This window comes from Brachyistius frenatus, unplaced genomic scaffold (assembly GCF_029030835.1).
Source record: "Brachyistius frenatus isolate BFR_SWC_R1_liver_20210118 unplaced genomic scaffold, ASM2903083v1 Contig_16, whole genome shotgun sequence".
Lineage (NCBI taxonomy): Eukaryota > Metazoa > Chordata > Actinopteri > Embiotocidae > Brachyistius > Brachyistius frenatus.
This window is the reverse complement of record NW_027210615.1, coordinates 2,449,296-2,463,983: the sequence shown is the minus strand read 5'-3', so window position 1 is coordinate 2,463,983 and position 14,688 is coordinate 2,449,296. Positions and strand designations below refer to the sequence as shown.

General features: G+C 41.7%; 1 protein-coding gene across 3 annotated transcripts in view; it reads left to right on the top strand.

Annotated features, from left to right (window-relative positions):
* Positions 1 to 14,688, top strand: part of prex1 (phosphatidylinositol-3,4,5-trisphosphate-dependent Rac exchange factor 1) — an 87,672-nt gene that overhangs the window by 55,888 nt on the left and 17,096 nt on the right. For all 3 annotated transcript variants that reach the window (XM_069693944.1, XM_069693945.1, XM_069693946.1), the window contains exons 16-24: positions 2,065 to 2,210; positions 4,714 to 4,806; positions 7,123 to 7,271; positions 7,488 to 7,573; positions 9,310 to 9,449; positions 10,809 to 10,953; positions 11,800 to 11,975; positions 12,631 to 12,792; positions 13,732 to 13,942. In XM_069693944.1, the coding sequence (XP_069550045.1) occupies positions 2,065 to 2,210; positions 4,714 to 4,806; positions 7,123 to 7,271; positions 7,488 to 7,573; positions 9,310 to 9,449; positions 10,809 to 10,953; positions 11,800 to 11,975; positions 12,631 to 12,792; positions 13,732 to 13,942 (1,308 nt within the window). The remainder of the gene's footprint in view (positions 1 to 2,064; positions 2,211 to 4,713; positions 4,807 to 7,122; positions 7,272 to 7,487; positions 7,574 to 9,309; positions 9,450 to 10,808; positions 10,954 to 11,799; positions 11,976 to 12,630; positions 12,793 to 13,731; positions 13,943 to 14,688) is intronic.

Sequence of the window (14,688 nt, the reverse complement as noted above, 5' to 3'; positions counted from 1 at the left end):
CAATATAAGTAACGGAGTCATAATGACTTCTATATTAACAGACACATAAATCAATACCAAAGCAGTAAAAGTTAATGATCTTCCCATGAACTTTTCTGGGACAAACTGTGTATCTGCTGATCAGTGGCATTAAATGTTTCCACAATTTTTAAAGGTGCAACTTGTGCTCAGATCAGTCAGAAATGTGTCTTTTAAATTGGCCTTTTTTCACATTGATGTATCTATTTCATGTTTGCCTAAATACTTGTATCAGTCCTTCGTATTTTAAATTTCACAGAAACATACTGTTGAGCACCTGCCATCCTCTTCCTGTGCAGAGAATGAGTCTTACCACTGTTTTCTTGGATGTTCTCAGCTGTTCTCAGAATTTAAATGATGATTTAACAGTGTGTGAGTAACTATGCGTGTGTGTCATTAGGGTATGACAGTTTCCGGACCACCACTCCCTCCAGTTGAATAGGTGGTGTTAAGGTATTATACGGCCACAGCCTCCGTGACTCAAAGGAAATCGCTTGCATTCAGGTTTCGTTTGAGTTGGCGTGAGGCCAGTGTGAGTGGGGTGTGGCGTGTGTGTAATGCGTTTGTGCTTTTGTTCATCTGTGGGTGACAGATGTGCTCCAAATCTCTGAACAGCTGGGTACCTTTAACTCTCGGTGTTGCCTGTGCAAGCCCTGTGTTACAGTGGTTTAAGAGAATCATATACCTACACGTGCACACGCACGCACACACACACACGCACACTTGTTAAATTAGTCCTCGGTTGGCTTGTTTCTGTGAATGTTTGCACTGCATGTCACAAATTTTAGCTGATCTATTTCACATAGCATATTTACATATTTACTTTTTATATCATGTCTTTTTAGTACAAACATGAAAAAGCTGAGCCTGACTGCACACTGTGCAGTACAATGGTGCATGTCTTAGTTAAGACATGAGTATGTATTTGCGCCTGTTGCAGTTGTGCTTCAGCTTAATGACTTGATGGCCATCCACAGTATAAATTATTGTCACAGAGTAGTAAGTTTTCTTCTTCCTATAATTTCTAGTTGTCAACATTCCATAGAGGGTCAGGAAGTTTTGTGAAAAGGGACTTCGCATTCAAAAAGTATTTGTTTAATGCAGTTTTGTAAGTGATTGTAGACTCGTATGGATACATGCTAATTTAAATTAAATGAGGGTCTGATTTCAGTATCTGAAAATGTAGAGTGTAGATATTTTACTCACATATGCGCCTCAAAACAGATGTTAGTCTGAAAAAAAAATTGTTTGGGAACACAGTGTGCGAGTAAACATACTGTAACGGCTGAATCCAAGACAACTGTGAACTGTTGGTTACTAAAGCCTACAGCCATTTGTTAGTGGCTGCAGATACAATGACCACCAGTCTGCTTATCTAATAACACAAAGTACCTGGTTGTTTTAAACTATCCTTTTTCGCTTGCATGCAAACACACAGCATTTCCTGTAGCTCCTGAAGTGCATTTTGGTTCAGGCTCCAAAAATGCTGTGACTGGAGAAGCATCCATGATGTGCTCCTCACCTGTCTGAAGTGCCTCATGTGCTGAAGTGAGGATCAGCGCAACCGTGGGATTTCCAAACACTCAGAAACACATGACAGACTGTTTTTTTTGTGTCCTCCGGAGGGTCTTCTTGCTAACTCTGGCCTGCACTGGCTATGACCCAGATGTGATTTGGCTCCAGATGTTCCTCATAACATCTATCAGCTAATTAGCTAATTTGCAGTTAGCTTGTTTGTGTGAAGATGTCCACACATGAAGCTTACTTTGATTCTGCAAACACCTGTGTATCTCCACAGGTCTTTGAAGTTGCAAATGACCTGCAAACAACTCTTGTGCCATTTTGGATAACGTTTATAGTATGCGGTATGAGCACAGCACAGTTTAGATACGATCCAAGCTCATTGTAAGAGGCTTGTTTAGCCTTTCTGAAGGCTTCTTCACCTTTTCTCTGTGCTCAGTTAATTAACAAGACTGAGATGTGATGCTATGTCATGGTTTCTTCAGCTGCTCAATGCTCATACATGTCGTGTGTCTTTCCCTTTAGTTTTGGAGAAGAGCGAGTTTAAAGATGAGTCCCAGTTCTTCCGCTTTTACGCCGACGAGGAAACGGAGGGAACAAGCACCAAGAGCAAGCAGCTCCAGCGAAATGACTTCAAACTCATTGAAAACATCTTGGCCAAGTCCTTCGTGGTGAGCTGGAACACACACAATACACATTTTCACATGCTGTCACACATGTACATGGAGACACAGACTGTCAGAAAACATTACAATGGTGTGAAAGAACGGGTTAGTGTGGAATATAAAAACATAGAAATCAAGATACTTTATCAAATATATCTGGATTTGTGCCACTCTTTCATGCATGATCAGTTAACGAACCTGCTTTAACGTGTCGGTAACTCACCGGAGCTCCGGGTCAGATACCAACTCAGGAACCTGGAGCTGCTTTTATTTTTATTGATATTCAGAGGACGTCAGCTGAGTAGTCGGTCTTACAATGAGTCCTCAGGATGGATTGTGTTTCCACTGCTAAACGAATGTGGACACATGCGTGCCAGACCACCTCCGAATGTGGTCTGAACAGATCAGACCTCAATGTTTCTTGGGTGTGTTTCCACCTGGACATTTGCTGGCCACTTGTGGTCAGATCGCATATGTCCGGATTGAAATAGCCAGATGGAAACAGGGCCATACTGGCCTCTACTATATTTTTCAGTTTGTTTATCTCTGTGTGTCTTCTGCTTACTGATCCCCAAAGCTAGATGTAATTAACATCACTATACACAAAGAATACCCCCTACTCCTCATCCACATGGGAGAGGGAGCAGCTTTGATGACAATAAATTCGCTCTGATCAGAATGCATCTTAATAAGTCTTTCCTTGTGAATACCATCATAATATAATCAACTGTATTGGGAGCGATGAAGTCCCTGTTGTGCTGCTGCTGAGACAAGGGATGAAACTGTTAGAGGAGTCTGAAATTAATTGTTGCAGTCAGATGAATACACTAGAAATAAACATGAGATCATGATTTGTTGCTGGTTGGTGCACAGAGATATAACAGGGAATAGTAAATGATAGCAACACCAGTTTGGATTTTCCCTCCTGTACGGATTGCTCTGATTTGGAGACGTATATAAAATACCTTGTTAGTAAGGATTTGGGCTTCAGTCTTATTAGTTCCCAAATCTAATAACATAGAAGCTGATTGATATTAAAAGTCAACGGGATTTTACTTTTCTTGTTCTCTTCATGCACATTTCTTTTCCCTTTCTTTCTTCTGTCTCTGACACCCAACAATCTCAGTCATGACGAGACAACAGGTGTTAGAAAAACAGAGTGAAGAAGAGAAACTCCTCCAAAATACGTGACGGGAGATGTTTTAGCTTTGTGTACTTTGTCTTCATTCAAATTGGTTGAAGCATCTAATGTAACTTGGCCTTTTCTTTGTAGACAAAGGTGAACGTTTTAAAAAAATGTAGGGCTTTCTTTAAAGCTAGTTCTATGCATGATAAGACAAAATACACAAAACTAAACCACTGATGCGTGTAACATATGTCAGTATGTTACACAAGTATAACTTATTGAATGACTTTATTTTGAGAGACAAGCTTTTTTTTTCACTTTCAGGAACATATAAGAACTAGTTAGGACACAAATATTTATAACACAATACAATATACAGTATATGTTACATAATAGATGAAAAAAATGACAGATATTAACAGCCATTTCTTAGGAAACAAAAAAAAAGATGCAAGGGTTGTCAATTTAATCAACAAGAAACAAGATATATCCCCACCAGTTTATGATTTGTGCTGTATGTCATATAGCATGTAACTTGTTATTTATAACTGACAATTTTGTATTTACTTGGCACATAAAATGAGGTCAATGTTTACAGTTTTCTGGGTCAAGCTGAAGGGGGGTTTCCAAAGTCTGAAACAGAAAGTGAACTGTTAAATCTATTATCTTCAGGGAAACCTAGAAGCATCACCAGCATCCCTTTTCATATCAGAGTTGGAAGTCAGTACGCTATCTGGCCTTCCACACAACGTGGAGAAGGCTCTTTCCCTTGATTAGCGGAACCAATCATCCCTCTCGCCTGTTATTGAAGGAACTCTTTATTTACCGCAGCCATCTCCTCCGATACAACAGACGAGATCCACATCTTATCAGGCGTGTGCAGCAGGAAGATGGCCTGAGCAGCTTAACTAATGGAAGCTGCTAATGTGTTCGGTGATGACAGAGTCTAAGCCTTGCCCCACAGGGGAATGCAATATGGGGAGCTGGAAACATCGTCAGACGCAGGACACCTGACATGCGATGAAAATCACAAACGAAACTATGATTTTGTGTGGATAGCTTGTATGTGAAACCACCCAGAGTGCCTTGTCTTTTTAAGGATTCCTCAGGTGAAAATCAGGTCACTGACGTCCAAATTACCTTTTGTAGTAAAAACACATGATTTATCATGAAGAGTCAAATATCTGCGTTAGAGGACTTTTACAGACTGTAAAAAACAGCAGCCGAGCCCAGTGAGGCATAAAATCTTTACGAATATGTGTGTTGCTAAAATTATTTGGCTGCTTGCTTACTGACGACGTTAGACTGTTGAGAGACATTTACGTCTGACAGTCAGTCACCAGCGTAAATGAGGGAGTAATTAGGTGATGTTCTCTGTGCTAGATTCACCCCGAGGAGGAGGACTACGGCTTTGAGATCGAGGAGAAAAACAAGGCCATCATGTTGAAATCTGTCACCAGGGGATCACATGCTGAGGTAATGGTCAACACACACACACACACACACACACACACACACACACACACACACACACACACACACACACACACACACACACACACACACACACACACACACACACACACACACACACACACACACACACACACACACACATTGCATCCTCTTCCAGCCCGAGGGTGTTAGTTCCAGTAGGTAATGACTGTCTACGGTTTGGATGGCTGCTGTCCGTCTTGCCTCTGTTCCCTTTGTAGGAACTTTGCTCTGATTGGCTGCAGAACCACTGACATGCTTACTCACATGACCTCCAGACAAAATACACACACACATAAAACTTCACTCATCCAGGGCAATTTAAATACAGATATTGCCCTGACAAAACATTTAAAATCAAAATGCCTGTTCTTAGTTTATTTTGAATAATGTGGTAAGTTTTAGGTAATGTTTAGGAGAGCAACATACAAAAAAAAAACATTCCATTTGTGGCTACTTGATTTTTAACATATAAAAAAAAGTTAGTGACACATTAATGGTTTCGCAAAAACAAAATGTACAAAGCAACTATTTTCCTGTCTTTTGTGTCATTTCATCCTCATGTTTTGTCACTCTACACTGCTCAGACGTACGGTCAGTCTGACGAGCAACCCAAGCATGTTTTCTGTTTGTACAATATTTTCAGCATCTCCCTCAAAATACAGGATGATGTCCTGGTTGTTTGTGGAATCGTCCTTTTCCACAGGTCCAGAGATGGAAACCCTTTTCCTCATCATCTCCAGTTTAACTGTCTTCCTCTGCGCCACTTCATTTCACCCTCTTTTCTCTGTGCTTCAGTAATCCTCACTGTGTCTGTTATTTTACTTACTGCAGTTCTTTCCCATAATGCTCTTCTCCTCAGTGACTCTCTTGATAGTCTTTCTTTTCCTCCTCTGCCTGCTTCCACCACAGTAAACCCTCACTCCTCTTGCTCCCTCTTGCTTCATCTCTCTCTCCCCTCTCACTCTGTTATTCATTCCCCGTGTCCTCCACTCCCCACAATAACAGGATTGCTAGTTGTGACACGGCCCGTGTGCCAGCACAGTGAATGAAGCTCAGCTGATTCCCATGGGGCTCAGAAAAGGGCTGCGAGGACACACACTCACACACACTGAGCTCTTTCACTATATGATACTATTATAGAAAGTCACGTGTAGACCGGCACTCATGCTGTGCAATCACACACACACACACACACACACACACACACACACACACACACACACACACACACACACACACACACACACACACACACACACACACACACACACACACACACACACACACACATCACTCTCCCTCATTCAGATGGCTGTGGCTCCTCCCAGTCGTTCCTACAGCCATCCATCCTGGGCTGGTATTCAGAGTCTGTGCTCGGCGCAGCCAAGGCCACCCCACCGGATCTCTGCCCAGGACACTGGACTCACACAGCGAACACACAGACGCGGCATTATTCTCACGTGACCGAAGATGTGAAAGATGACTGCAATTAATGACATGCAACAGGCTGTGGTACTGTGTGTCTGTCATTTGTGATGGGATTTTAGAAGCTGATGTCTGACTGCAAACCTGAGAATGTTTGATACTTTGGGAGCATGTGGAATAACTTGTTCTGCTGCATTTACTTCACTGTGACGGATGAGATTGTATTTAGTTAAAGGACAAAGGTCTGATGATAACTCATACCGCCAAAGGTCACGGGCTGTAACATGCATCAAAATGATGGACAATAAAAACATTCCGCTGGAAATGCAGGCAGGAGACTCGGGTGTCGATATCATCCATCTCAATCATATCTTGATATGCACTCCCTCCATAAAAACTATTTATATGCTGGAAAAGACACGCCATGATAGGCTTTTGAGCAGTACTCACTGTTTTTCCATTTAATGCAGGTTTGCAACCTTTTTCTTCCGAGAGCTACTTTGACAAAATGAGAGTGCATTTATTCACATAGCTGAGCTCCACCCAACCAGCTGAATAGGCTTCTTTTATATGAACAATAATGAATTGATAGTCAAGACAAACATACAAAGGAGAACCCTTTGTTTTGTTAGTTTGTTGCTGCTGTGCTCCTCAGAGGCACATTATACTAAAGAGGGACTTGATTGGGGGTAATCCACACTCACCAGGTCAAAGTTCAGGTCTCACAGTGATGCTATAGATTTGTGAATTGATCGCCTTCCCCACCTAAAAACACTCAATGTGCGAATGGCCCCTTCAGAGGGAGCTGATACGAGCTGCAGCCTATAAATAACAGCATTCTGTCTCCTGTCTATCCGTCTGTCCGTCCAGATGGCTGGCCTGCAGGTGGGCAGGAAGATCTACACCATCAACGAGGACCTGCTGTTCCTCAGATCCTTCTCAGAGGTGGAGACCATGATCAACCAGGCCTTCTGCATACGACGCTCGCTGCGGCTGCTGGTCGCCACTAAGGCCAAGGAGTGAGGGCGCACACGTGCACACACACACACACACACACACACACACACACACGCACGCACGCACGCACGCACGCACACACACACACACACACACACACACACACACACACACACACACACACACACACACACACACACACACACACACACACACACACACACACACACACACACACACACGGGACGGTCTGGACTGATTGGACTTTTGTCTTCCAGGATTGTGAAGATCCCTGACAACCCAGACAGCCTCTCCTTCAGACTCTGCGGCTCTGCTCCTCCTCATGTCCACGCTGTCAGGAAAGGTGAGATTTAATTGACCTCCAGAGAGACAGATCATTCACAATATCCTTTTTTTTTTTTTTTTTTTTTTAAAGAGTCGTATATCAATTGGAGAATTACTCCCTACGTTATGAACATGTGTGGAATAACAAGCAGGATAAGTGCATACTATTTAAGTTGTGATAATAATATGGCTAGAAAAAAGATGTTCTTTTCTTATCACCCAAGTTGAATTTTGGGGTAAAATGTAATATTACACGATTACAAAAACATGTCTTTTATATTCTGTTTTACCCCTAAATTCATTTGCTAAAGTCTTGTAGTGAAAGAAGGGAGAAACTGTGCACCAGTCAGTGTCACAATCACATGAAAAGAAAGTCTATAATCTAGTTTTAAAGGTAAAATAACACCATCAGTTGGTGTGTGTGTGATGGAAAAGTAATCAGTTGGGCAATGAAACAGTTTACAGCCCTCAGGAAGATGTAGTTAAATTGATATTTCTTATATTCAGTTTCAACTCTTCTGTTTATGCTGCAACACCGTAGATCTGTGGAAAGATTTGTTGGATTTTGACCTTGTTATTGCAGCGTCAGTGCCAGTAAATGCGTTCAAAGTGTTTACAGTGTCAGAAAGTCAAATAATTGTGAGTGAAATCAGGGGAAAGATGAGGTAACTCTAGCCTCCAACCACCTGTTACATTCTGCTTTTAGAGAGCCTCTATTAGGTTTTTATGGCCACCTGTCAGCCAGACAGCCTGCAGTCAAGGTTCAAAACCCTAATAGACCAAACTACCAAACTACACACACACACACACACACACACACACACACACACACACACACACACACACACACACACACACACACACACACACACACACACACACACACACACACACACACACACACACACACACGTGTACACGCACAATGTTCTGTGATCTACATGTAATAGGTAACTGACAAGACACCCACACCTTTCTTTTCTGCCTTCTTATTCTTCCTGCTGTGTCCTTTCAACCTCTTCACCAGATGTTTGTGACGCCCAGACTGACTCGAAATAGAAAAAGGAGAGATTTATTACAAGTTGAATGAGGGATGAATCCCAATGTGTAAACCAGACAGGAGTAGGAGAGGACACCCAACCCCCCCCCCCCCGCCCCCAATCCCACACGCCTTTTATTTCCTGGTGTTCTGTATTCCTTCTGGCTCTCTGTTGTTGTGCGCAGTGCAGTTTTTCCATCTGGATTCAGAGTGTTCATTTCATTTTCTGTTTGTCTTAAATCCATCTCCGTACGTGCTCTTCATGCCTGGGTCAAGTAGCTCCAGTGTTGGGTAATGGCTGGCACCCTGGGTGGAAGTGATGCCAGCGCTGGTATTTTTAGAGTGGAGAGGAAGATGATGGAGGTGTTGATTGGACTTCCAGCCTGTTAAGCCTTAGTAGCCTGAGACGACGTGTTACGGTGCTGAACCGAGTCATTTTCTGTTGTCCTTAAGGAACAAAAGGGGTTGAGGTTACATCCAGATGAGCGAATTAAATCCAAATTATTTTAACAAACTCATAAAAGATGAGCTCATTTACGTTAAGATGTTTCCCAGAACATTGGTGACACATTTACGGCACTTTTTAACTCCTGTTTTTCTGTGATGTACACTAAGTTTCATGTTTTCATAATAGCCCTAATGTGTTGTATGCATGTCCACTGTGTTTATGCCACTCTGTGACCTTTGACCTACGATCCTGTGTCAACACGCTACAGGCTCGGAGGCGGCGGGGGCGGGTCTTCAGCCCGGCCAGGTTATCCTGAAGGTGAACGGCAACAATGTCAACCGCAGTGACTACGAAGAGGTCCTGGAGCACTTCACCGCTGGGAACACCCACCAGGAGCCTCCGCAAGCGGTGAGAGAATGAAAACGCTTCATCCTTTCTTCATCAGGGCAGGTTTTTGTAGCATTAGTCGTTCTTACATTGAGATCATTAAGTCGATGAAATCTGAAAAAAAAAAAAAAATTCAAACATCATCCCACTCAATACATGATGTCCGGTGAGGTTTTACAGTCCTGTTGTGCGTCGTCATGCTCTTAGTGTACCAGGGAAATCCCTGAATGCTTTCTTTATACTAAAAACTATGTAGTACCACAAGACAGTGTGATTATAAACAGGAGTAGCTTTGAATGTTAATTTGTCAGATTATTCAGCTGTGTGGGGTAGCTATCTGAAATCACAGTCCAAAGAACCGCTGTGACGCAGACAATCCTGAGATGGTGCACAAAACAACATTAGAAGTAGTTCAGTCTAAAACTAGAGAAGAAACAACACATTACATATTGTTTCTTTATTTCTTTCATGTTCTTGGCTTCAAAAGTAGGTTATCTAGTGATTTACTACATACATTACAAGCTGACATTTTCTTGCTGGAGGCCACTTGCTGTGAGAGTTGACCTTTTTTTTTTTTTTTTTAATCAGCTCATGATAAAGTCCTGCCTGGAGCCGAAGAGTAGCAGCAACTTCAGCTTTTCTCCACTGAATTTGTATTCATTCCTGTTGCCAATAATATTTGCGTTAAATTCTTTGTTTATGTAATAATAGCAGATTTGTTTTTTTTTATTATCTAAACTGACTAGATATTAGTTTATATATTATACTCAATACCACATGGCCAAACCTGCACACGCTTGTCTGGTTGTTTTGACATTCCTAGAGCAGCATTTCATGTCTCCAGGTGGTATTTCACAAGGCTGCAGACAGAGTACGGTGTCTTCCTTGCTGTGTAAAACAGTGTTTTACTTTATTTAGTCAAGCCTACTGACAGATCCCCCTCTTCTCAAACCCAGTGAACAGGCTCAGCTGAGCAGCCTTATTTTGGACTCGTTCCAGTAAATGTTTGCTGGTTCATTTAAGAGCAGGATAAATTACCGGGACGTTGTTGATGTGGCTGACGGCGTTGCTGGGTTCGGGTAGTTGCGGTTAGGCCCGACTGCCTCGTTAGGTGAAAAGTGTCTGTGTCCACAGGACACGTAGAAATACTCCGCATTCTTTCCTTCAAATAAAGTGTAGAAAGTGCGCTCACATCTACACACAACAATTGCCTCATTCTTTCTCTCTCAGGCTCTCCCCCTTTATCTCACCTACACCTTGTAACTCTTAGCTCACATCTCATCACCTCCTCTTTCACACATTTTTAATTCCAATAAATATTTATGGAGCAGTACAATTGTACTCAATGTGACCGTTGAGCTTTCATCTTTTTTCTCACAGTGTCACTGGGTGTATCGTGCATTTGAAGATGTGGAAGAGCTACAGAGAGAAAGGGGAGCAGGTGAGAAGGAGGAAAGCCCCTTCAGGCCGTACCCGGTGGAGAACGGCTCCGACCACGAGGAGGAGAACGGCACCAACGGAACAGGTGAAACACGCTGTTATGCCTTTTTCCATTATAGTTACCCTCTCTTATCTTGGATTTAAAACTCCTTGAAAATATAATAGCAGTATATTTATGATCAGGAATTTTAAGGAGTCCATGCTGAATATTTCAAAGAGAAAATGGAAATTCTATTTTAGTTTTTCTACTGTTGGCAGCAAGTTTCATTTGTGGCCTCTCGGTTAGTAAAACTTATGAGTTTTGCATTGTAAACTGTAGCTGCTTTGTGTGTGACTCCACGTCGATTGAAGGCTTGATGTTCAAAACAAAGTGTCGCTAGCAAAAAAAACATGACATCAAAACATTATGTTCCACCTAAGTTTGCTATTTTCAGATGGCCCCTGTGTTGGGTCATAGTCATTGTGTCAGTCAGAAAGTGGCTTCAGCAGTTGGTAATTTGCTCTGGATATAGAAAATTCTCTGTTTGAAAATTACACTTCCGCACGCTTCAGTCGGAGGACGTCATGTGGTAAACTTCAGTGTACTGTACACTTAGTTGCCAATTTTTCTTCCACTGCTGGCAAGATAAACACGCCTGACGAATGTACAGCACACCTTTACATGTTTACTGTGTGTCTGTGCTTTGTGCTCTTTTTTTTATTTATTTTTTTTATCTCCAATAAACTAACAAAGCTGAAGGCATGACACTACCTCTACACTTAATTCCAGTTTTATATTAGTTTTTAAATTGGATATGGTTTTGTGAATTAAATGTAATCTTTTATTCAGTGTTTTTTAAATTACATAAACAAGTATTGTTATAAAAACTGTAAATATTTTTCTTACTTATGGATGTATGCGATGTATTTAAGTGAAAATTGTGATCCACAGACCACAGGCTCGGCAGACTTTCCCTCTCCAGTGAGCTTCCTCTGGTCAGTATGACGGTCGATAATGTCCACCTGGAGCACGGCGTGGTCTATGAATACGTGAGCACTGCTGGCCTCAAGAGTCACGTCCTAGAGAAGATTGTGGAGCCCAAAGGCTGCTTCAGCCTTACTGCTAAGGTACTTACAGGAAGATGAGGTTAGGGTTGATTAGCTTAAGCTTTAGTGTTTGTGAGCAAACGTCCTAAAGTTGATCATATGATACTGAGGAGAGGATGGAGGGGTATTAGTCTGACTTTTATTCATTTATTTTAGTTTGTATAACACTTGTTAATATGGATCTAATGTTCGCAACCTAGAAAATATCAGATATCATCAGAGGCTTTTTGTTTTTATTGGCTCTCTAGCATTACTTGCACTTCAGAGAGGATTGGATCTTTAAGCACTTTAAGCAAAAAAAAAAAATCCAAAATGGATTGCAGCCAGATCAAAAGAATTGTAAACATTTTATATTTCCTCACTTGCAGTGCACTAAACCTACGCATCTCGTATCATTGAAGATCCCAAATTAGCTGCTCACCAGTCTGTTGGCCACTGATATTTGTTCAATCATATTATAATGACAGGATTTTTGAGCTGTCAGAAGCATTTTGTTGCCTTACTGTTGGTTTCAGTTGTTCGTATTGTAGAGCTGAATGTATATCGTAACAAAAAACACTTGCTTTATGACAATTTGCCAGAAATTCCTTTTTATGCAGATGTAATCGCCTAAATCAGGTGTCGAATGTTTTATGTTGTAGTGATCCATACTTACCAGCGGTTCTTGTCTCTACAGATCCTAAAGGCATTTTCTGGTGATGACAGCCTCTTTGTTCGTAACTGCAGACAGCTCATCTCCCACAGCGACCGAGTGGTTACCATGCCACAGTACGAGTTCAGACAAATCTGTGACACCAAGTTGGAGAGTATCAGACGGCGTATCAGCAGCTATGAGCAGGTATTAGGACATACTTTACTTTCTCTTGAAGACCGATATAAACATAGGAATGTCTCCTATTGATTCATATTAACTTAGAAAACACAATTTCTGTATTCAGTTGTGACTAAACAGTTCACTGAAATATCTGTTAATCCGGTATATTCATGCTCCCCATCCGTATCTTTCATTCTGGCTTTTATTTTCTGGATGCATTGCATTATATGACTCTAACACTGTTTCTTGTGTAATTGAAACAGTACATTTGTATTTGTTTTTAAAGTGATATGTCAGTGTGTTTAAAGCACACTCAAATGTTATCAAATGTACCACGACATGGTGAAATATATTGTATCTAAAAATGGAAGTCGTCTCTAAAACGTGATGCAGAAGTGTAATACCACCAAGAGGTGTGCTTGGCAGCATACCTGGTTTGATTGACACGCCTGGGGTGCAGTCAAGTTTCTGCTATAGGTGGATGGGCACAGTCCTGAGCAGTCCTCAGTCAGATCCACCATCGTGACTCCCTAACTTATCCAAATATGGTCAGTTCTGGTTAAAAAAAACAAACCAGATGGTGACGGCCAAAATGCCAGACTGGAGGCTTCAAAACGGCAGTTCACAAATTAATGGGTGGCGTAAGGGTGGGTTGACAACTGTGAAATACAGCTCCTCTTTATATCCTTCCAAAGCTTTAATCTGATAATAAATGTGATACGAAGATAGTTAGACAACAAACTGTTATTCAATTTATTCTTTAATTACTCGAGACAGCAGGAACTCTCCAGTTAGTTGGAAGTCTGTAATAAACTTCAGAAGATTACATTACATTACCAGTCATTAACATGTCCTCATGTAAGTGTAGTGACCAGGTTTTTTTTTTTAAACAAAGTCACTGCAGATGCAATTTAAGTTTTTGCCTTGTTTTTCATAGTTTGTCTTTTTTGTTTTTTTACTTAGTTTGCCCTGGAGCTGAAGAACAAGGTGTGGCCCGCCTTCCGGCAGGCCGGTGTTCTCCCTCACCCACTGGGCTGCATGGACTTTGTTCCCACCAACTGCCACGTCAACTTGATGCAGGTCTCCTACCCCAAAAGCACTACCTCTGCTGGCAGGACTTTCAGCATGCGGTTTGGTCGCAAAAACTCCATCTTTGGCCTGGACCATGACCAAGGTAGGAGCAAGACACACGCACGCACACACCTCTATCCAAGAAGATTTGAACATTCGTATAATTTCCTCACAATCACATATTCACTGCTTAAACTAAGCTTGGCTGAGATCAATCCCTTTCATGATAATATAGCTTAACCGACTTAACACTAACTCAGCGATCATTTTGACTAATTACCCTCTATGACCATTTTAATCCCACAGCAGAGAGGCGGGAACACCAACCTCAGCCTCCTACAGTAGTCATACGGTCTCAGGAAAGATTCCCATAGTAAATTTGATGAGTGGCTTGCCATTAAGACTCCATTAGCCCCAAGCCATGCTCCAGTTATTGACATGAGAAGTGAATGAATGACGTCAGCAAAGCTGGTGCCTGAAGGCAGTGTAAGAATGTGTGCCATTCACTCCCTGCTGCTGCAGAGGTCAAAGAGGAGAGGGGAAAAAAGAGAGTGAGAAGTTGACTTTAAGTGGAATGTAATGCTGCATAAGAATAATTTCAAGAATAGTGCAAAAGGTTAGAAATCCTTTGTTCATTGATACAGAAACAGAAGAATCCTGTTAAGTGTCTATATGACCCCAACGTCATAATGAAACGGTTTGATGATTATTGTAAATCTTTAGGGTTAACTGCTGAACTCTCTCCACTCTGAACAAAGATGAAAACGCAATACAGCTGTCCAGACAGCAGACAGTTAGCATTGCTTGCATTGTTCCAAGATGCCTCGTCTTCATCTTCCCTCCCGGCAC